Source organism: Nanorana parkeri, unplaced genomic scaffold (assembly GCF_000935625.1).
Source record: "Nanorana parkeri isolate BGI_ZX_2015 unplaced genomic scaffold, ASM93562v1 scaffold60, whole genome shotgun sequence".
Classification (NCBI taxonomy): domain Eukaryota; kingdom Metazoa; phylum Chordata; class Amphibia; order Anura; family Dicroglossidae; genus Nanorana; species Nanorana parkeri.
In genome coordinates, this window is record NW_017306328.1 from 999406 (window position 1) to 1024204 (window position 24799).

Sequence of the window (24799 nt, forward strand, 5' to 3'; positions counted from 1 at the left end):
ATGAAGTTGTCTATCTATTTGTATACATGATTTTTTTTTCTTACTTAAAGTGACACTGTCAGTAGGTGCAGCAAAGTAAACTAAAGTCAGCCTGTAAAAAATGTGATGTTTGATTACCTTTCTAGCAACCCATGTCTTAAAACTCTGCTGCGTTGTAGAACTATGTTGGCCTCATGTATCCAACACATGTTATAATGTGGCCCCCCACTGCACGCTGTTGCTCTTTCTGCTGGCCCCATGTCCTGTAGGTTGCTAGAAGCATACATTATCTACTTTAACAGGCTGGATTTACTTACCTTCTGCACTTACTGAAAAGGTCAATTTAATTTTAAAAAAAATAATCAAAAGTATTCTTAAGGCTGTATGTATCCTGCCATTTTGGTTAAATCTGTCAACCAAAAACATGACACATGTCTTTATTGTTTTTTCACACCTAGTGCTAGAACTAGCTAAGAGACTGAATAGCTAAACTGCAATAAATAGCTGTATATGTGCTATAACATTCCTAAATGACCATAAATAGAACACTATTTTTGGATTTGTATTGAGCATCAAGGCATTTGCATACTTTCTGTACTAAGAAGGCAATGTGATTGCACTTTACAGTGTTCCAGTAAAGGGATGTTTAGTTTCTTTTTGGCATACCCTGGTTGGCTATCCTGTCTCATTCAAAGGACTTAAATGTAAATTTTGTATTCACATTATATGTTCGTAATTTAGTTCATTATTTAGGGTTCAGATGATGGCTTGATCAGTTATTGAACTCTATAAACATGCTGTATTGTGACCTTATACAATACGTAGCTACTTCCCAATATTATTTATTTATGGTATGGAAGTTAGTAGAGATTAGAGCTGCAGCTAACGATTATTTTCAAAATCGATTAGTTAGCCGATTATTGAGTTTGATTAATCGGTTAATCGGATAAAAAATAAAATAAAATACATTTTCAAAAATGGCTCCAGGGATGGGACTACTTGTTTGTATTGAGATTGTAGTCCATCACAGGAGCAAGCTTGGAGCGGTGGAAATAAATAAGGAAAAAAAAAGTGTGGTGTGCAATATAGTGAAATGAAAAGTGTAAAATTATATAGCAATGAATGCAGAATAGCACCGGCTATAGAGGACTACAAATCCCAGCAATAGTACATTATACAGCACAATACAGAATACCACCAGCTATATAGGAATACAACAAATGCCAGCAATACATTATAGTTGGTAGTATTTTGCATTGCTGTATAATGTATTACTGGGTTTTGTAGCCCTCTATAGCTAGTGGTATTCGGCATTGCAAACTGTATAATGTATTATTGCTGGGATTTGTAGTCCTCTATACAGCGCAATGCAGAATACCACCAGCTATAGAGGGATACAACAAATCTCAGCAATAGCACATTAAACATACAGTGTATAATGTACTATTGCTGGGATTTGTATTCCTACAGCACAATGTACCATCAGCTATAGAGGAATACAAATCCCAGCAATACATTATAGAGCACCATGTGGGGGGGAGTGCAGGCTTACCTGAGCAGTCTTCCAGCAACTTGCTTCTGAGATAGGGCCTGTCTATCGGCGATTGTCATCCCCCCACACCTGCTCCTCCTTACTTCTTCTCCCTGCATCCCTGTGCCGATGGTGGATGTGGGACGGCGGTGAGCGTGAGGCGGGGAGGAGGTGCGGCGTGTGGAGCGTGGATGCGGGCGGGTCTGGAAGCGGTGAGCGTGAGGTGGGGAGGGGGTGCGGCGCGCAGCGTGTTTGGAGTCGTAAACAGGGCCAACTAACCAGAAGCCGATTAATCGATGATTGAAAAAGTTGACAACTTTTTCAATCATCGATTATAATTGATTATGTCGATTAGTTGTTGCAGCCCTAGTAGAGATGTTATGTCTAAATGTTTTGACCTTAAAATGTGTCCTTCTTTCCCATTTCAGAAAGTTCATAAGTATTTTTTTAACTCCTAAACAAAGACTAAAACTACAAAAATGAGTTTACACAGCTCTTCTCATTATTAGGCTCATGGTTTACCCTAAACAGAAAGGAGACAATGATATGGCTATCTTATAGTGTTATTTTTCAACAACTGAAAAAGAAGAATGAGAGCATATGAAAAATGTTTATTATTATTATATATTTATCTGTATAAAAATACTGCCCAGAGGGATTCATCAACATGACAAAATCTCTGAAAAGATGGATGACAAAAAATAATAAAACACATTGAAGAACACCAGGGTCCCCAAAACATAGTCACCACTGAATTACTCAAATATTCATGACACATCTTTGCACATCATTAGAAGTTATCACAGCTGTCAGCTGTACCACATATATATGCCTAAAGAAGTAGAGATGGTTATCTTGATGCCTGTGACATTTACATATTTTTATTTTTATCTGTATTTGGTAAAATGACAGCTTGGGAGAAAGTCACAATGACCTAAATTGGATTAAAAATAAAATCATGGAGTATATCTAAGCGCAGTAATTGATGGAGGTAAAGGATATTAGCATATAAAAAGGCTGTTTTGTATTTTGTCTTGTAGTTCATCTTGGCAATGAAAGATCAATTAAATGAAAATGTTAGGAAAAACAATCAGTTAAAGAAAACCTGTCATGAAAGGAATATGGAGGCTGTCACTGCTGAACAGCCTCCTGAAAATACTAACTGCCTGGCTGTCATACTGACAGTATGTTCTTGACTTCGAACAAGTATGCAGATCAGGAGTTTTTATTTATTTTGCTGTACTAGTTCTGGGTCAGTGACTTAAAGCATTGAAGCCGCTGAATTACAATAACAGCCAAGACACTAGCATTATTCTCAATGAAAAGTCAGCAAAAGAAACCCACATATTCAACAAAATATGAATCCTACTGGTCTCCGGTCCACAAAGGATGAACCCCATTGGCCACTGAACAGCAAAAAGGATGAATTCTATAGGTCTGTAACCAACAAAGAATGACTTTGATATGCCTCTAACTAACAAAGTGTGGTGTGTGCGTGCACGCGCATGGGATGAGAAAAGGGGGGGTTGCAATCATTGCGAGAATGCCGACACTTAAATTAGATGTAAACCCAATTATTAAAATCTCATATACCGTCTAAAATATTTAGGTAATGTTGGCAGTTGTTTGCAAACCTTTTAAATCTACAGATTTTAGTAAGATAGTACCTGCTATGCCGGCACATATTGCACAAGTATGACTCTTTTTTGGAGGCCAGCCCAGGGCAATTATCTGCAGCCAACACTGAAGTGTGCATGTAGGCAGGAAGTGGCTGAAAAAGAGTGGGGGAGATCAACAGCACTGAGATGCAAAAAAAGGATGAAAAAAGGTACATGACATTTTACAATAAAAACAAATAAAAAACTCACAAAAAGATGACACTGTGTGCTAGCAAATTAAATGTAATCCTGTAAGGGTTGAGGTCTACATTAATAATTTAGGATCACTTTATAATATCAGTGTTGTATATTGGGGTTAGACCTTGGGTACTGGTGATTAAGGGCCACTGCAAGGTCTCCTAAAGGGTTACTTGCCCGCACACAGCAAAACTGGCCAATTTCAGCAGCTATTGCCACTGACAGGTTATTCCGGTGACTGCTTGGGGAAGATGATATTCTGATGCAACAGTGTCCTGCAGTAAAGAACAGTTTTATTATTTATCTCCAGCATTAGCTTGTAAATGTGTTCAAATAAAATTGTTAGATCAGCACATGTGACTAATTATAAAGAATTCCACACCGAGGTACTGTTATATGCAAATGTGCCTCTCCAACAGCATATTAGCAAGCCCTGAAAACATTTAACTGGCTAATGATTTCCTATGCTGCAGTATGATTTACACCTGCTTTTCTTTTTTTTTTCTGTAAGTAGTTAATGACCTGTCGATATTTGTATTTGGTAAATCCCAGTCCTAAACAATGCTATGAATATTCAGGCTGGTGCAGAACCAGGGAAATCAGACTTTTTAACGTCATCAAAAATGTGGAGGTGACAGCGGTGATTTACAGTGTTGATTAATCTTTCAGCTAGTGCTAATTAATTGGGGACGTTTAGCGGTGTACTAATGAGTCTCACAATAAATCGTTGTATACCATGTCATACCTGATGTGAAGGGACACGAGAAGACCATTTTCATTAGCATTACCCACTTTAAATTGGTTTTGATTGGCTGCAGAATGATAATACAAATATTCAGATTCGAATGAGAAGTCTTATGGCCTGCTGAAGGTCAGTGACCACACATATAGAACCTCAGGTATCAATACTAATGATTTCACAGCTAATAGTCAGATTCTAACCAGGCTAGGAAAATGACAGCTGATATTAAATGTGAATCTATTCGCTGGCTGGAGGGAAACAACAACAGCTCTAAGCAGGGCCTGTTTATATTAGTGAACAATAATTTCTGGATTCCAAGATGGGCAGGGCTGCCTACAAATGGGATTTACCCTAAAATGATTACTGAGGAGTAGGAGGGCTAGGCTAAAAGTGCACCCGTACTGAGAGGCATCTGTAAGCAGCCGAGAATGCTGGGATAATAAAACAATATCGGTTGCACCCCAATGGCCAAAGAAAGAAGACTTTGGATGTGGAAGAAGAAGTAGCGTGGAGCAGGGAGCTGTTAGTACTGTAGGAGGACAATAAAACAAAGAAAATCTGTCATGTTTGCACATTATGGTGAGAGCTGTCGTTTTTTTCTCAAGCTACAGTTCCACTTTAAAGGAAATCTAAATGCACCTGCATCACATTAGGTATTCAGAACAAGCATTGTGAAATAAATTAAATGGCTTTGTTATTATGCTCAAAAATATGTTCTTACTTTTAAAAACATCTCATATCCCTGCCTGTTCTGAGCAGCAGCTTCTGCTGTTTTTTTTTGCTTCAGGGTCATCTCAATTTGGGTCATCTCCCACAATGTATTTTGCCACATGTAACATGCAGCTGGATTCCAGGCTGCAGGAAAGACTGGCAAAGTAGAGAGGTGGGTGGAGGTGTGGCAGGACATTAGGTTGGGTTCACACCTAGGAGACTGCGGTTTTGCACGTTTTGTTTGCACTGTTTTGATGCATTTTTGTGCACTGTTTTCATGTGTGTGTTTTTGCGCATAAACCCGGCCGCACATTTTTTTGAGCAGAGTAAAGCTCATTGATATTAATGAGCAAACGCGCGTAAAACATGCGCAAAAACACAGCAAACGCGTGTTTTCAAGCATTTCCTATTGAGTCTGTGAGGCCAGAACAAGCTGTAATATGCCATAAAAAAGCTCATGTACTTTTTCCAGGGACAGACACTTTGCTTATTGCGACAAAGCGCTCAGCAACCAGGGCCATAGAAATAAATGGGAATCTTTTTGGGGTATATTTTATGAGCGTTTTTTTAAGATAGAAAAAGCGCAACAAATTGCTTAGGGTGAACCGGGCCTTAGGGAGGAAGGGTGGAGCTGGCAGGGAGTAGCAAAAAAACCTCCCAAAAAACAGTGCACTGGTTTCTGAACACTACAATGTGTGACTACAATGGGTGACGTTAGGAAGGCAGAATAAAATGTGGACACAGGCATACAGGAAATGTGAATGTGGTTTTCAGCATCTATTCAAAGGTCTTTATGGGGACTAAATGGACATAGACATTTATTGTAACAGGGTGATAGATGTTAAAATTACATGCTGAAGCAAATGTGACATTTTTGTTTGATAACCTTAGTAATGATTTTGGCTATTTATCTGGAACAAGCATATATGGTAGCAGAGGACGTCAGAGCCTTTAATCAGCATGGACGAAAGTTAAGTAGCATTTTTAGAAGAGATCAGCAACCACAGCCTACATGTTCCCTTGGGCCAAGTTTTCTATAATATCTCTTGATTTTTATTTTCATACAGAGGTACACATAAGAAGCAACAACATAAGCAGCTATTACTTAAGGTGCCCATACACCTTACGATTATCGGACGATTTCCGTATGCGATCGACTTTTCGGCCGATAATCGTATGTGTGCATTGCAGTGTCCAACCGACATTACTGTACAATTGTACGACTTTTGACGGTCAAGCATATTTGAAAATTTTGCTAGATCGTACGATTTTCGTAAGGTTGCTGGCGTTTCCGTCCGTCAAAAGTCGTACGATCTACACTGCGCTTGCGCTAACGAAAATACGGCAAATCAATTACCGCATTTTGTTCAGGTGCTTTTCGTTAATTACGGCTAAATTAGTCTTTCGATCATCGGGGCAGGATGGGGCTGCCGTACTAAAATCGTACGACTATTCGATCATCGGACGAAAAAAGTTTCGTCCGATAGTCGTAAGGTGTATGGGTACCTTAACACGCAGTATATAAAAGCAGACATGACTTGAAAATATTTTTTTCCTGCATGGCCTCATTTATCTGATAAGAAATAAGAATTATCTGTGTTGCCCCATAACAACCAATCAGATTTACACCTGTGCTGGAAACACAGTTGACAGCTGAAGAATCAGCATTGATATACATCAACAACTGCAGTTCATATTCCAGAAACAGTAAGTAAGGTTCATTGTATCAATCTTTACTTTGTAGCTAAGTGTAAACTAATGTTCGAAAAAGCAAATCACCGATCTCTCAAACCATTGAGTGGTGCATATGAGCTGTTCTGAGGCTTCTGTCTCCTCATCAACCAGCTGCAGCACATACTAAATTACAGTTTGAAGCATTCTTGCGTTTATGTACATAGCAGAAATGTACAAAACAGCAGCGTTCAGGGATGCCCCCTCTCAGCTTGCAGAACCACGGGACATCTCGGAAATGCTACTACTTTGTACATTTGTGCCTTGTAAAGAAACACAGTAATGTTTTACATTGCCATCCAACATGTGTTACTGCTTACTGATTTAGCTGCAACCTGCTGTTTACATTATTAGTCATATCAGACGAGGCAGGGGCTGGCCAAAGTGTGTTGTTTTTTTGGTATTATTTAACAGGAAATCAGTTCTGTTTGGCAGAGCCAAAACCAAACTTGATGATAAACACTTTAACTCTGCTAGATTCATATGATCAGATGCATCAACTTTTATGTTTTTCTTTTATATAAATTAACTCATATTCCTGATTTATTATTCCCTTAAAGGGAACCAGACCTGGCCTAAAAAAATACCAATAACATTAGTGCTGAAGTACAGACAGTTTTCAGTGCCTGCAAGTACCTGTATTAATTCTCAAACTGATCCTTGGGCCCATCTTGATTCCCTTAGATGCTAGACCCAGGTTAAATACAGGCTCTTATATTCTTTGCAACCTGAGATGAAACCAATTCCTGTCTTCCAACAGTTAAATGACGGGCCTCACTAAGGGATGGCACCAATGACAGAGTCACACAGGACAGTCTACCTCTGTGGAATCGCTCCCTCGCTGTCCCTAAATACATCCAAACCTCCCTCACTAGACATGGGAAAGCAAGGGAGTGAGCACAAGGTCTCTAACATCCACCAGCTCCGTGATGTCATCATGGAGGAGAGGAAGAGGACTCTAGTGGCAACCTGTGAAGCTAGGGTGAACTCCATGCCCAAGAGGGTTAAAGGCAGTGCTGGAAATTAATGGTGGCCACACAAAATATTAACACTTTGGGCCCAATTTAAACATTTTCACTTAGGGGTGTACTCACTTTTGTTGCCAGCGGTTTAGACCTTAATGGCTGTGTGTTGAGTTATTTTAAGGGGACAGCAAATGTACACTGATATACAAGCTGTACACTCACTACTTTACATTGTAGCAAAGTGTAATTTCTTCAGTGTTGTCACATGAAATTATATAATAAAATATTTACAAAAATGTGAGGGGTGAACTCACTTCTGTGAGATACTGTATGTCTCATTGTGGTCTGGTAAATATACAATTGAAAGTGTTTTGCTCGATGTGTTTGATAAAGTGCAAAACAATAACTCCTGATCCTGCCTTAATTCCAGTGAGCTTCTAACTTGTTGTAGTGACCTTAAAATGCTGTACTATAATTTGAGACAATGCTGCTTCTCCATATATACAATATGGTGAGTGAGAGTTGTCTCTCTAGGACAGTAGTGTGTTAATGGCAGGGTCAGTAGGTGAAAATAAAAGGAAAGAGGCCCAAAAATTAAAACATACACTGTTTATCCCTTGTACGTGTAAATTTTTTTAGATTTGGGTAAGATTGGATAAGACATATACCACTTTCCACTAAAAATAAAAGCAATATGATATGCACACAAAATGATTGCAAGCATTTCATTTGTGACACTGACTGACTGATAAACAGAGGAAGCAAAGACTACCGACAGCTGTAAGACTTCAGGCTCTCCATTTTTCTGTACAGGGCACAGCTGGCTTACTTGAAGCTTTTGGGTAAGTGGAGGTTCTCCAAGGCTTCCGAAGTAGCATTACAGAGCATGTACTTGGGATAAACAGCAAGACCAACTTCCTAAAAGTCTTCAAGCACTTTAATCAAAGCAGCCCACTGTTAACAATGTTATCACAAAGTACATATTAATTTACTTATACAAAATGCCCAAGGAAAGTGTTTTTTTTTTTCCTACCGCAGCAGCCCTTTAACATCTGATATTTTCCAGATGTAATTTACAAAATTAAGAAACAAATATCAGATTGTTTACTGCAGGGACCAAGCCAAGTTCCTTTAGAACACATTTTATGCATGTGGCCTAAGGCTGGGCACACACCTTAAAACCATCGCAAGACTTTTGTCTTGCGATGGTTGTAAGGTACTTAAAAAAACGTACGATCTGCCTATCTTGCATAGGCAGATCGTACTTGAGATGATCGCAAGCCACGCCCCCTGAGGGGCGGGCTTCCGATGACCGCAATGCCGAACGGGCAGTCTGCGCTTGCGCACACCGGCCTGTCCGGCTTTTATCTTATGAACATGCTACAGACCCGCCGAACATCGTACAATGCTCGGCGGGTTTTGTCCGTAAGTTTAAAGTCGTGCGACCTTACAGTAGTAGAGGTCGCACGGCTTCCACACCCCCTACGATAATCGTACGATCGCGGGATTTCCCGAGATCGTACGATTATCGTAAGGTGTGTGGGGACCTTAAGGTATATCAAAAGGGATTTCACCTGTTGCAAGATTATAGCACCTGCACAGAAAGTGGAGACATGTGGACCTTCAGAGTGCTGTGTAGTGGGCTAGTGTTGTTTGTCAGCTATAGACAGTCCTGCGTTGCCTTTAGCTTCATGAGTCCTCATTATTGAGAACAAAACTACCATGGCAACAGGTAGGCATGACCAACATGTGCCCATGCAAGCATGCCATGGAATGGTGTAAATGCCTTTTGGCAACAGAAACCCCAGCTATGAAAAAAGGCAGGCCATAGCTCTCAGTGCCACAAAAGAGAAGGTGGCTGCCAAGACCCATGGGGTGCTGTTGTCTCTCTCAACACTGGTGCAAGCCCTAACAAGACATGACGGCAAGTGAGTTGCTTGTGTTGCAGTGAGAGGGGGCATGCCATTTCTTTCACCTTTTGTTTGCTACATTTTTATTGGATAATAGATTGAAAGGGAGCAGCTCAACTCTCACACAGCCACTCACACTAATGGAATCTTGGCACCAGTGGAAGTTTTAGTCTAACTCTTAAATCGAAAGGTTCATAGAAAACCAGCACTTGAAACGGAATCAGTCCAATAATAACAATTTATTCCCAAAAAGGCATAAAAACAGGCAATAACAAACTTTTGGCACGCTCCATCCCCAAAATTGAGCCTTAGATATTATTGGACTGATCCCATTTTGAGTGCTGGATATCTATGGACTCCTACATTTTTAATAGTCTCCACTTAACCATAACCAATCTATTTTAATTATGTAAACAGTGCAGTGGCATTATTCTAAATGTTTTACAACAGAACAAAATGTGAAGTAAATATTAGAACTGAGGGTGGGAGTAAAACCCCCTTGTTATAGCACCTTCAGATTCATATTCAAGATATAACACCTTTACCTTCAGAGCTTTAGATCTGTATGACGAATATAGATGAGTGAATTAGACAAAATGTGCCCTCTAAAAGTTTGTCCAAATGAGTTTGTTTAGATGGTTTGGACCCACCAATCTGTTTCTGGCTAATGTAATGAAATATCAGCCAGGATCATGATATGGATTGCTATCACTATACTAAACTGACATCCATGCAAAATCAACATTTAATTTCATATTCATGCTAGCTACCTTCAGTCCCATTTACTTTATTTTTTACTAAGCCAACAACATCCTGAATTCCTTCAGTGGACATCAGAGAAATGTATGGGAACTTCAATGCCACAGATTTTCACAGCATGGCTACAGGTAATTATAAATGTGTGCATGCATTTTCCGTGTACACCCTACACTCAAAAGCTAAATGAATAGCTTTATGCGCAGTTCTCCTTTAAAGATCATTCATTTTGCTACTGACTGGCATCCCATAGAGTTACCTGCTCTCCAGTGGCACATTACTGCCAAGGACCCAGCTGTCCTGCAGCTGGACGGACTCAGGTGTGGTTTGCAGCTCGGCGGGCAGCGCAGCCGGCGGGGCCGGACTTTGGTTCCTCCTATGTGTCAGAGAATTGCGGTTGAGGGATGTGATGGATGGCTGAATAGCTGCAGGATGCTGCTTGTGAGAAGGTGGTAACGGCTGCAACGTTGAATGGCCTTGATTGTTTGGCGATTGCTCTGTGGAGTAGAGAAATATTAAATACCATTAGTAGAATGAAATTAATCTGCAAATGGAAAATTAATTATATATAAAAAAAATTATCCTGGAGGGTCTTAAATGACATTCTTACTGTGATAAATTTACCTTGGGCACCCAATGCTCTAATTAACATTAAAACAGATGGTAAACTAGTGTTGGGTTCTTTATACTGGTTATCATTTATATTAGTACATGAACAGTTTTATGAGACACAGTTACTTTGCTTTTTGAACTAGAATAACACACTCAAAAATATTTTTTTTTAAAGTAGAAAAATGTGAATTGATAGCACAAGTTCTTACAAAAACAGATCATTCCCATGATTATTTTCACAGTTTCTTTTAAGCATTACTTAACAGTAATCATTTGTTGCAAGGCAAAAGCTTAACAGCGGTATCCCCTGCCAGTTTAGTGGATTTCAGAGTGTGTAGGTCTGTACGTTGATTTGCTAATAGATACTAAATATTCTTCAGCAGAAGGTCATTCTGTGAAACAGATGTTGTAGTGTAGATATTTAACAGACTGAATCACATCTGATTACAACATCAGAAGACATATATACTTAATGACCGTTACTTTCATTACAACACAGGCAAATTAGTATTCTCTCACTCTCATATTACTGTACTCCACACAAATCAAAGATGGCATGTCTAACAGTGGTCATAAAGTAAAAGAGCAATGCTTAATTCAGCTAAAGACCTTGCACATATTAGATTTACTTGTATATAGAAATAATACAAACAATAAGACTGGATTCACACCTTTCCATGCAGGTTTTTACATTATTTTAAATGTGTTATGAGATAGCATGTGTTTTATGTGCTGCCATTGTCATGGCATTGCATCATATTTACACATGCAAACCAGCACTATTTAATACAACAGATAACCTGTGTACATGTGTTGACATGAATTAAGCTGCACAGGTTTAAATGGGCCCTTTATATGAATGCTAGAAGGTTAATTCAGCCACTGCCTTCTAACGTATGTCAAATCTCTGGACCCTCTTCCTGCAGTACTGCCTGTCAAGTAAAAATGGAAAAAAAAAGAAAAGCAACACACAGGAAGAGCCAAACATCAGGTGGATGAATGTGGGAATTCGATCAAGGAGATCTCAGTACCGGAGTCCCAGAGACATATAAGAAACTCGTAGGTGATTCAACCTGCTAACATATATTCATAACAGAGATCTTAACACATCGTTTAATAAGTTATTCAGAATTGGGTGTTCAATTATACAAAAAAAAGCTATCAAATGTACTAACCCAAAACTGACCATATAGTACTGCATATTAAAGATAAATATTCAGTATGAAAACACATAAATGTTTCAGTGAATGATCGAAATGGAAGAACTTGATAGGGTCTCTTTTTTCCGCAAGTCATATTCTGTCCTTTGAAGCTTTTAGTGGTAAGTAATATAATTCTAAATGGTCAATGTCAACGTTACACAGCAAAAGAACGTAAAGAGGTACAATGATGTGTAAAGAGCACTAAGTCACAGCCTTGTATTCTAATTGATCCGACTACATCAACATTAAATATGAGTGATTGCTAAGGGTTAATTCAAGGTCGAAATCATTATTGCTCTAGCAATAAATCGCGTTAATGCAACCAGTGTGTTTAACTTTTTTTCTTGATACCAGCCTCCTGTAATCTCTAATACAGCAGCATTCACGATAGGGGAGATAGGAGAAGTGCTAAGAGCCAATAAGGTGTTGCTGTAGTGCACATGTGCTGACAGGGAACTTGATGGCTGGCACCGAGAATGCAGTAAAGACTCCTGCTTTTGTTGATCCTTCACTGTCCAATCAGTAGGTCAGGGGAGTGTCCTTGACCGAGGTGGCCTGCGGCTACAGTGAAGGTTGAAGGCCTGGCTCTGCTGTGTCTCAAAAATCACAAGACTTACAAAGCAGAAGTACATATACAAAATACTGTTATACCTTCCACAGGATTTGTATTTCATTTGCCTTTGTCTAGGAAGATCTCAATGAAGAATCTAAAGTTAAATCAGGTCAAAGGGCTAGTGCACACACCAAGCGCGTTCCAGGAGCAGAGCAGAGCAGTTACATAACGGATCAAAGCTGCGTCCAATGTATTCCAATTGTATTTTGGGCTCCATTTCACACCGCAGCATTCAGTTCCAGAGCATGTAAACAAAAACTTCCGCAAGCCCTATTTTTCCTGCTCTGGAACGCATGCAAATGCATAAAAAAAAGGCCCGGAACGCGGCAAAACACACTGCAGAAACTCATGCAGATCTGGCCCGCATTCGGTGTGAATAAGCCCTTAAATACAGTGATCGCCTAGAAGCCATGGAATAAAAAAATAAAAAACACGCTGAAATGGTCTAGTTTTAATTTCGGAGTAAAAAATGGAAAGTGGTCTACTAAGATATAAGTAAGTAATGCGTGTTGTAAAAATGTTCTAGCTAGATGAAAAAAATGGATGGCCATAATGTATGTATGTATGTATGTGTGTATGTATGTACTCTAAGGCTGGGTTCACACCTAGGCGTATCGAATATGCGCGTTTGTCGTGCGTTTCGTGTTGCGCGTTTGTTGCGCGTTTCCGAGGGCTACTTTGCTGTATCCCAATGGAAACGCGCCACAAAAACGCCCCAAGGAAGCTCCTGTACTTCTTTGGGCATAGGACGTTTTGTAGCGCGTTCATACGGCCTGTAATACGCCCAGGTGTGAACCATACCCATAGGAAATAATGTGATTTCGGTGTTTGAGCGTTTTGCAGAGCGTAGGAACGCGCTACAAAGCGCCCAGGTGTGAACCGGGCATAAGAGTTATATAATTTTTTTTTTCAAATAAACGATCAAGTATCATATTTAGAATTAGGGGAATTTAATAGACATGTATGTATGAATTTTAGAAATAAATTATCAAAAAAAACTCTGTCCTAAAACAAAATGTTTAAAGAAAAAAATCTGACTGACCAGCTAAATCCCTTTAAAGAAATTATATTTGGAGCCAAAATTAATAATCATCTATCACACAAAAACTGGCACTGCCACCTTTATAGTAAGTGCATGCTTGAACACCCTAACACCGCCACTTGCATAGTAAAATATTAGCTGAAGCTAAATGGAGAGTTTCAAGACACCTGCAAGACTTCATTAATTATATGTCATCCGAAAGATTTGTGTAGCCGTCTACAATATAAGTCTCACAGCTACATTGACTTTGGACAGAAATGACATTTGTATCATGTCAGAACATTTCCTAGTTGATGAATATTACTCACAATGTTCCACCAGCAGAACAGCCATGTACACGCTACATCAGGACTGCATATTTAAAAGGGAGACATTCTGAGCTGTATAATTAATGCCAAGTGAATTGTTTGACCTGTATTACACTAGCTTGCCAATTCTATTAACAATAAATATTTAGTAGTATTTTCTATTAGGCTGCCATGCATAGAATTCTCATGGATGGATGACAAGCGAGAACCACATAAATTCATCAGAGTTATAAGTCAGGTGGATTTTATTGCAATTAATCAGTGCTGCCTTTATCCACACCAGTGGGTGTCATTGTATTTGATTAGAATCACTGCTCAGGCCTTCCAGGCACATTTCAACAAGACGGTTACAAGTTAATTCAACCAGTCAAAGGCAGCACCCAATTAAAAGAAATCTGTCTGAAGAGAACTGATACCGTGGAAAAAGTCAGTTTAATGTATGTCATGCTATAGCAGAGAAGGTGCCAAATACATGTGCAGTAACCGATCCCTTAGATTATCCAACATTATACATTAATATATTAATCTATCTATGTCTGTATTGAGCTGTGTCTAATGTATCAGTGCTGTACAGCACACATCACTATTACCAGGAAACAATATGGCCTTCATGTCTTTCATTTGATCACTGAAACAGCTAAGGGTCTGGCTGATTCATTTTGATTTTACCCCACAAACAGTGGGAACCACAACAACTACAACAAATGAAACAAAGGAAAAATGTGGCCTTGCCTAGAGTAACCAATGAAATGCAAGGTCTTGATATTACTCAGAACGTGACTGGTAGCTATGAACTACACCTCTGTTTTTTCGGGTTTTTTTCTTGGACTAGTTTTTATAAATTAACTCCACGTATGTAACGATTTGCAAAGGAATTTGGTCAATCGGATTTGCAGGGTCAGAACTGTCAGTCCTATGCTGATGAGACCTAGTAGAACTTAACACTTCTGTCTATAGGTCAGTGTTGAGAGACTATTAATGATTTATCATCCCAGTGTGTGCAAAACTCCAGGCAAACAGCTAAAAACACAGTTGAAACACATGTATCAGAGCTTTTTCACTTGCCAAAGATTTGCATTTCCTTTCAACTTGAGATATACCGCGTTTCCCTGAAAATAAGACCTACACCGAACGAAAGACCTAGCACTATCTTTAGAGATTCCTGTAAAATAAGACCTACCCTGAAAATAAGACCTAGTTCGGTGGTACGGTAGCATGTACTTTACCGCACTGTCCACTGTCTGCACCGCTGGCAGGGCCGTAGGAAGGGCGAGGCGAGGCTGGGAGGGGGCGCAGCCAGGGCTCTATAATTCTGTCATTTGGGGGTGGGGGCGGCCTAGAGAGCAACCAGAGTACACGGTGGGGTCTGACCGACGCGCCGCAGCTCCCGCATGCTGCCCGTGTCCCGACACCAGTCTGCCTCGGCTTTCGCTTAGAGAGCTGCCGCCGGGCAGAAAAGTAAATTTCCCAGTAGGCAGCGGCACATCACGGCATGGCCAGTGGGGTCGGAGTGAGGTGAGATGAGGTGACTGAGCCTCAGTCATGAGGGAACTTCTGACATTAAAAAAATAAATAAAAATAAGACCTCCCCCGAAAATAAGACCTAGTGTGTTGTTTTTTTTTTGGGGGGGGGGGGAAATATAAGACAGTGTCTTATTTTCGGGGAAACACGGTACACAGCTCTTGAGCACAGAAGGGCTATCCAGGTAACCTGACTTTTCTCTACTGCTGTTAAGTCGTACAACCTAGTAATTTCTCTGCCTCCAGTCAGTCAGTGATTGGACAGTGAAGGAGCAACAGCAAACTGATGAGGTAATCACTCTCTCCTTTCCTTCTGTCAGTATGTTTCCTGTCAACACATGTACATTCCAGCACTCCTGCTTGGCTCCTGTTGCTGCCCCTTCCTCTCTTAAGAGTGCTGCTTTGTAGGGGAATTACAAGAGACCAAGTCAAATTCAGGCACTTAGGCCGGTCGTATTTGAAAATAAATTTTGACATAAAAAAATGAATGCATAACTGCAATCATTTGTGTATATTTGCCTGGCGAAAACTTGTAGCAGAATAAAGAGAATGCCATTAATAAACTTTGCTTCTGAAAGTGCTACTTGCCTGGCTGTCAAGTTGTTCCAATGGCTTCTATAGTTTGTAAGGCTGGAACAAGCATTCTGATCCGGAGTTCAGACCTCATCCTGACTATGTAATCTGCATGCCTGATCTGGGTCTAGAGACTACTAAAGCCAGAGACAACCAATCAACTAATATTCCTGGTCACCAAATTTTTCTCATTACACTTTTCCTTTTAAAAATGGGTTTTAAATAAAATGTATTTCCTCACTTAGGTAGGACTTACAAATAAATACAGATTGATATATTTTCATCCCCGATGACCAGCAAGACAACACCAGACTCCATATTGTCCTTATTATTATAGTAGCATGTTCTGCTGTTCTGTCACCTGTCCATCCATCCATAATTACTTTTACATATTCCCGATACTGCAGCAGTGAAATGTTTTCTCATAAAGATTGGCTATTACAGTAAGTCTTCTCACTGCACAAGTTTATCCTTCTAACTGAATGAAAGCGGCAGCTGAACTGAAACACTTCTCTACTGCTTTCTTTGCCTGTGGCACTCTCTTATGCAGTTTAATGTGAATTTGCTCATTGGCTTACAGTTTATATAATGAACAATTTAAAACAGTAGCCTGAAATAAAATGTAAACATTTAACGTGTAAAAAAGGGCATCCCTTAGGAGAACTTCCCAATTTGTTCTTTAAAGACAGAGCAGCAGATTTCAGATTGTGATGGGCTTATCTCTCAGAGCAAGGGTATTTTCCACGTTATAAGAAAATCAGGATTTAAAGTGATAACATTATAAGTGTAATCTCTTGGCAGAAAACAGCCACCAACTGTCCCTAGTTTATACAAATCTCCTATTTTAGAAATAGATTTCTAGGGCAAAGATCATTAAAGCCTTGTATGAAAATATTTCTATTCAGCTAGGTAGTCAGCGCTCTATCAATTGGAAATTGGGAGAACAGCAATATAAGTGAGAAGGGATCTATACCCTATAGGTGGATGGATACAGTCACAGAAATTATAAACATTACATTGCGAAGATGTAACACTGAAAACAGAAGACAGATCATTGTGGAGAAAGACTATGGGGTCTATTCACAAAGCTGCCGAAGGATCTGGCCGAGCCAGGAGTCAACATTAGCAGCACGATGATGAAAAAGATAATGATAATAATGCCCCAAAGATTCTGCATTTTATAGCGGTAGGACAGGAACCAATGCTGATTATTTGTTGAGTGCTAACGTGCATTATGCCCTTTGGCTTATTGGATGTCAGAAAAGAGCAACAAACTCCCTTTAACAAATAGGACAATTCTATATTTGCAAATGCAAAGGTTTCACCCTCAGTTGTACTGCAGTCAGTCTTGGAACTAGAGAAGTCTACCTTCATGGCTGGATAGGGCCCAAAAGGCGAGGCCCAAGAAGCTTATTGTTACTCCCGCTATTCCAGGGCATTGACTAAGGGCTGGTCCACACCACACACTGTGCCTTTTAGAGCGATTAGCCTTTATGCCTACGTTACATAGTATTTGAGGTTGAATAAAGATACAGGTCCATCAAGTTCAACCTTTGTGTGTCTGTGCATGTGTATGTGTGTACTCAAGTCCCTGTGACCTTGTATTTAAGGAGTACCTGTACAGCCTCTGAGGAAGGTATCTAAATGCTTTTTGAATGATTCAATACTCTCAGCTGATATCACGGTTTGTGGCAGCGAGTTCCAGACTTTAACTGCTCTAACTGAAAAAAAGCGCCCACGTCCCTTGTGGTTAAATCTTTTCTCCACCAGTTTTAGGTGGTGGCCTCTAGTTCCGGTCCATTTTTGCAGACCACACTGGACAGGAAATACAGGCACTAATGTGCCAGGTGCTCGGGTGCGGGCAATGGCACTGTGGGCGTAGTTGCAGTTCCATTGACTTCAATGCACTGCCACGCCCCTCCTGCCCCTGAACCCAGGGAGTCGGATGGGTTGCAATACAGTGCGTTGCAGAGGCTGGCCGCTCTGGAACACACTGTTTGTGGTATGAACTGGCCTTAAGACTAGCGGGAGTATATCCTAGGCACAACTTTGAAAGGTAAGAATCGAGCAATGACATCATCACATGCTAGACACATTGACGTAATTTCAGTGGCACCGCCGGGTATGTGATACTGCCTTATTAAAGAGCAATAGCCGAGTGCGCCCTCAGTTCCAAGTAACGTTACTAAGAACAAGCTCTATTTCCTTTGTATAAGGACAAAAATAAAAGGTAAACAAGCAATAAAAGGTAAATAATTAGGACTGCAGAATAAACTTTCCTAGGAATATGCCTATAATCTGCATGTGGCTGCTGAAGGTTTTTTCTCAGAGTTGATATGATACTTAATGAACTTCACATAGACTATAATGGAACACTGTTCACAGAAGTAGTAGTAGACCTCATTGTATAACGGAAAATAATGTTGTTTCCCTGAGAGGCTACCTGGATGCAATGCTATTGTTTGTTTGTGAGACATGTTTGATTCTCTCGATCTACAATTCATCTTCCTTCCTGAATCACATTGTCTCTCGAATCCTCTAAGCAAGTGCACATGCTCAGCTGACTACATAGTGTCAAAATCAATAATAAACACATCCTATAGTGTTTTGCTCCAAATGTTATCAGAAAGAGAGGTGAAAACATCTACTCAAATATTTAGGTGGATAAGTGTTCAAAAATAAAGCTGTGCTTAGAGAATATCAGGACTGCCACTACAGGTCGCCTTCTAAAAATGCTATTTGCTTGGTTTTCAGTGGTTTAATACTCTCTGAGTAACTGACTCGGAACAAGCAAAGTCACAACCCTGATCTGAAAAACTGTTCCAGGTCAGTGACTCAATGGGGTTGATTTACTAAAGGCAAATAGGTTGATCGTTTTGCAAGGAAATTTGCACTTTGCCGGGAAAGATTCAACTTTGCTAAGTGAATGAGCTGAAGCTCTTGCTGACTTCCATCATCCAAACATGTGTAAGAAAAAATACTTTTGCACATCGTGGGTATTCTTTGCAAAGTGAAACTTCTCCACATTCATTGAGCTAAGGGAAACTTTCCCTGTAAAGTGCAAATTTCCTTAGAAAGTGAAGAGATTAATATATATATATATATATACACACACATATATATATATAACAACGCCACTACATTTGAATTGTTGGATTGGCAAGAAAGCCAGTCAACTAGCAAGATAGCCAGCCAACTAGCATTTTCAGAAGCAGAGCTCAGCATGGACAGCCTGCATACTCCTCTCAGTACAATCCTTTTGTTTGAAGATTTGAAATACATCACTGCATATATAGACGACTAACCGGGAGAGAGCTCATTCACTAAAATGTATCACATATGGGGTCTCTCTGCTGCCATTGCTCTACGTTTTCTAAAGTATAAAGAGGAATAAACATGCAAATTTTGCAAGGGAAAACAACGGGCTTTTCATTCTATTTACTTGAAAATGTGACTAAGATAAAATGACTTTGGTTAACAATTCTTCAAATGTCATGTTGTCAAAGTTCCCATCAGTAGGATGGTTTAAAGGCTTTCGATTAATATTGCATGCGAGAACTGAAATTACATCCTTTGTCGTTTAGTTCCTAATGGTGCAAGTGATATCAATCAAGTGGTGTTTTATGAAGCGTGCGTGATTTTTATTGCAGGCTGTTTCTGAAAATCTTGCTCAGGTTTTTAAGAGATGCTTCTGACTTACAGTAAACATAACCCGCAATCATCAAAATTGAAAAAGAACACATTTTTTGACCATGTGTTAATTATGCAGTACAAGTAAATTACTATGTACATCGATCGATTGACAGGCAGCTAGAGGGGGAAAAAAGGCACATATTGACACAGATAGCTGCAGTGTCATGTGAGCTCTCAGCATTCTGCACATTTCTGGTCAGCTTCCATTGACTGTGAACTCTTTTTAGCTGGATATATGCCTTACTGATGTCACATTACATTTGAATGGGAAATTACTCATATGTTTATTAATATTCATGTTTTCAGAAAATCATGTTTTGCTGTTCCGTTATGTAATGTAAAGAAACAACTACACCATTACATAGTGCTGACACAGCATTAGTTAAAGGACCCCCCCCCCAAAAAAAACAAAAAAAGAGAACAAGAATGCAAATAGGGTGTTGTAACTTAATTCTGATTTCATGATTTTCGGTCAATGATGATGACATTTTTGAAGCCAGAGGATGAGCATGGCAGACAATTAGCCAGATTTTTTCTGTAGGAGGTCCAACAAAAGCAGCTCACATATTTCTTTCACTTCAGGTTTCATTAAAAAGGTGTGTCCACCATCTTACTGTTAGCAGCAGCCAGTGACTTTATAATGTAAAGTCCACAGTTCAGTCAAATTATATCTTTGGCAGTGCCATTCAAAATGTTACATTTCAAAGGTGATCAAGCATGGCACCTGTAACAGAAAACATATTGGGTTCTATTCCAGTTGGTTTTCATTTGAGAAAGAAGGGGCCCCTTATAACTGGTCATTGCTAGGACAAGCAATGGCTTTCCATTTTCTTTGTGAAACTGGACAATCCATTACCAGCACAGTGAAAGGATACTACACAGTAGGTAAAGTACATTACAAATACATGAAGATACAAGAGCAACAATCTAAAGTCCTTGTTCTGAGGAAGGGGGCTTGACCCCGGAAACGCGTCAATGCCGCCACACTACAGTGGCACACAGGCAGATTGCAGTCTCAACTGCTGTTTCTTCCAAAACATCCACACAAGCTGTTTTATGACCCTCCATTGTGAGTACCATTGCAATTTTATCTTTGTGTCTTTTAAAATAAAAAATAATCTGCACTAGGTTGGGCGCCCTTCTGTCCTTTTTTGTATTCCTTGTCTCACATGCATACATACAGGGCCAATTTAGACAGCAGCCAAATAATCTTCCAGCATGTCTTTGGAGTGTGGGAGAAAAGCGGAGCCCTCCCCCCCAAGGAAACCCACTCACAGAGAGAACATGCAAACCCCTAGCAAATAGTGTCCTGGTCAGAATATAAACTGGGACCCCCAGTGCTGCAAGGAACAAGTGCTAAATACTACTCCACTGTGCTGCTCTTTATAAATACTTTGCATAAGCCTGCTGTCAATGATTCTTTTCAAACTTGTGTTTACAAACTAAAACCAGTGTGGCTTAACAGGGCATTCTCTAGTCAACTGAGACTCTCACAGGACAAGTATCAATATGATAAATAACAATTAACCGTAAACAGGGATTGAGATGGTAAGTTCAGGAAATATTTAATGCAAGACAAAGTAGACCATTTGTAGTGTGGAACTGTCCAGTCAATGCTTCAGGGTCCATAAGTCCTTAACTTTATCCCTGACGTGTTACAATAGCACAAATCTGAATAATTTAGGACATCAATGTTACTGCCACATACAAAGACTGGAGACCCCTCTGGTGTCTGTAATGTATTACAAATTGATGTCCTGAACATTATATTACTAGACAATATGGATGTATTTATTGACCACATGAGATGGGATGATCACGTTTATTCTTTTATTCAAAGCCATTCTTTAGCTTCCGTGGAAATTCAAGCATGCTCCACTAGATAAGAAGCTCAAAGCACACATGAGAAAACTTGAAACAAGACCTAGGTTTAGTGGTAGCATCTACTGTATCATATAGACAATTACAAATATAAAATTATCCCTGTGATACTATCATGTAGCATCTTAAAATAAACTGGCGTTAACAACTCAAACTGTCCAGTCTATAAAACACAGACTGTCCCAAGTAAAACACCCCCTCAATGCGAAACTCTTCAAATAACTTCAAGGATTTAGAAATCAGAACTGTAGTGCTGATATAGGAATACATTGGGACAGTTAATAATATCAGTCAAGAATAATACAATAAAACTATAGAAAATATAATATAATAATAGAAACATTGACATTTGAAAACTGTCAGATAAAGACTAGTAGATAAATCTAACATAGAATTTTAAGAATTTGAATTACAGTTTTGTACCCTGATGGCCTGAAAATCAAAAAACACCTGACTGAACTGTATGTAGGGAAAAGGTAAGTCACAGCCTGTGCAGGTTCCAATTTCATGTTACTCATTTCTGATTTAGAATACAATGGGCTAGGCAGCTGTCATGACAGCAATGGTAATGGCTTTATGGTGCTTAGTCAGAGTTCACAACACAGCAGGCATGGATTCAGAGCCGAGTAAATTATAAATTAAGTCCAATAAATATAGGCACACAGATGTGAGCTGACAGCACCTATATGCCTGGCTTATGATCCTTACCTCTGCACTGTGTATTTCTCAATTCATAAAACATATCACAGAAAGTACTAGAACATGTGTCCATATGATCCAATGATTCTGTGGTCGAACATTTTAACTATAGGAGCACTTACATCCTAATCCCTTTATCTGGTAAACATGGAACATATTACAGCATAAAAATACATTTGCCGAGGACACTCTAGATCTGTAAGTCTGACTGCTCAATTTGTAAACGGCACACATATACAATTGTGTCTGTTTTTTCTTCACTGGCTGTCCTACAGACACATTGAGAAGGAAGAGGACATCTATCCAATGTTAAGGAAAATGTCACCAGAACAGGTGTCCGCATTGGACGATTTCACCGCATCTCCTGTTCTGGTAACATTTCCCATCACGTTCCAAGTCAGTGGCAATAGTCACCAACATGTCTGACTTCAATGTATCCTCTATTCCCCGGTCAGTATTAATGAATACAATTTAAAGAATGTTGATGGAGAGATTATATTTGCCATTTTCTTCTTATATCTGCACAGGTAGAACCATGTCCACAGAACCTGTGTTATTGCCTTGAATTTGGTGCTTACGCTATGCGCTTATGTCTACAGCTGGGGGGAACAGTGATTTCAATTTTTATATCAGGTCAAATACACATGAACAGATAAAATGCAACTAGAATATACTGTGGAAAACAATAAAACTTGCATCTTAGCTTTGAAAGGCCAGTCCGGTTAAAATTGCTATATCTGTTATAAGTGGAGTCTGGCGGACTGAGTAACCCATTGGCTTTCTTGTTGACTGTTTGAAATATATTCACATCATTGCTGATTCTATAAACCTTGAAGATTTTTACTCCAGCTTTATCAGGGGTATTCAGGGTGTTCCTGCGCTTTATGCTACACTATTCACAAGATAACGTTATTAAAATCCATCAGGGAAAGCGGGACCCTCCAATATTCTTGTGGCAGCTGTGCGGACCAGAAAACTGAAGTAAAAGACCTCATCACCTACGTTTCTCGTAAACATAAGCATTTTGTAAATACTGTTTCTCTGATAAATTATCTAATAAAGATAATTACACGGTTGCTTTCTTGCAGTTGATGTGCACAGGTCAGAAAATTTCCATTAACATTAATAGAATAGTATACATGATAGTTCAGAGGCTGTGTTTCTTCAGACACAGCATGTACTATTGAGGTGTTTAAACTACAGGCAAAGCAGGTCATATGCAACCTTTTCTCGTCAAATGCTGCGTTTTCCATTCAAACACCTGCAGCTGTGTGCAAAAGGAAATGACAAGAATGTCTGTGGACATGAGCCCCTAGTTGGACTCCCCCATTAAGACAAAATAATTTTAGTTTACTTGATAGGGTAGAGAAAACTATGATTTTTTTTATTTTTCCCATAAGCATCCCAAAGGGGAGAATTGCCTTTACTTCATGTGCCATAAACATGACCGAAAGAAAGAGTAATCTCACCAAAATAACAGATCTCCCCTCTTAGACAGTTGTCACCCAAACAAGTGTTCCTATTTGAAGTTATGCCCTCTATTCCTCTTCAAGTGGCAGCTCAAAATTGTATTTTTTCTCCTTTTTCAGTTCAACAATGGTCTCCAGGATACAGAGCGAGTGTGATCTCTCCATTTGGGCCACATACATCAATAAAGACCTTGCAGGGGTTCAAGTCTTTCCCCATTCTATCCAAAACTAAATAAAAGGTTTTGGGCTCGCGCTATACCTTAAGTATTAGTAAACTTTTGGCAGCAAATATAAATGCAGAAGCATACCTCACACTCATTCTTGTTTGGTGTGCCCTTTTGTCTCCAGCCTGCCTTTTTACCAAAACAAAAATACTTTCCAGCTCTGGGTAATACATTTCTGACCATAAGTTGGCTCCAGTCCCTTGTAGGATCTTAAGGAGCCACTCCGATGTGCACACTCCAAGGCAGTAGGCCACTTCCTTGCTGCACTTTGATTGACAGTCACTCTGTTCTGTTGGATAACCCTAGTCAGTTGTATATTCTACCACATGACTTATCACTGACATCCCTTGAAAGTGTCTAAAGTAAGTGATTGGGGCCAAATGAAGAAAAATAACTTAATTTCAGATAGAGACATGGAAAGGAATTTATCAAAACTGGAGCAAAACAAAATCTGGAGGAGCTGTGCATGGCAATCAATCAGCTTCTCTCTTCAGTTTGTTCAATTAAGATTTGAAAATGAAAGGTGGATGCTTATTGGTTGCCATGCACAGCTGCTCCAGATTCTGTCTGCTCCATTCTTGAACAATTCACCAGATGGAGTTTAAGAAAAGAACAGTTATACACTTGGGGTTTAATGCTACTCTACATACGCTGACACAGGGGTTTCAATGTATTCCTTCTGCTAAAACACACATGTTCATGCATGCATATGAACAGATAAAATAGTTATCACAAATCTGTTTGATACAAATTTTCAAATTAAAATGGCTATTCTATATAT

General features: G+C 39.5%; 1 protein-coding gene across 1 annotated transcript in view; it reads right to left on the minus strand.

Annotated features, from left to right (window-relative positions):
- TENM3 (teneurin transmembrane protein 3) overlaps positions 1-24799 on the minus strand; it is a 988875-nt gene that overhangs the window by 265285 nt on the left and 698791 nt on the right. The window contains exon 6 of the mRNA XM_018576225.1: positions 10441-10678. Within this exon, the coding sequence (XP_018431727.1) occupies positions 10441-10678 (238 nt within the window). The remainder of the gene's footprint in view (positions 1-10440; positions 10679-24799) is intronic.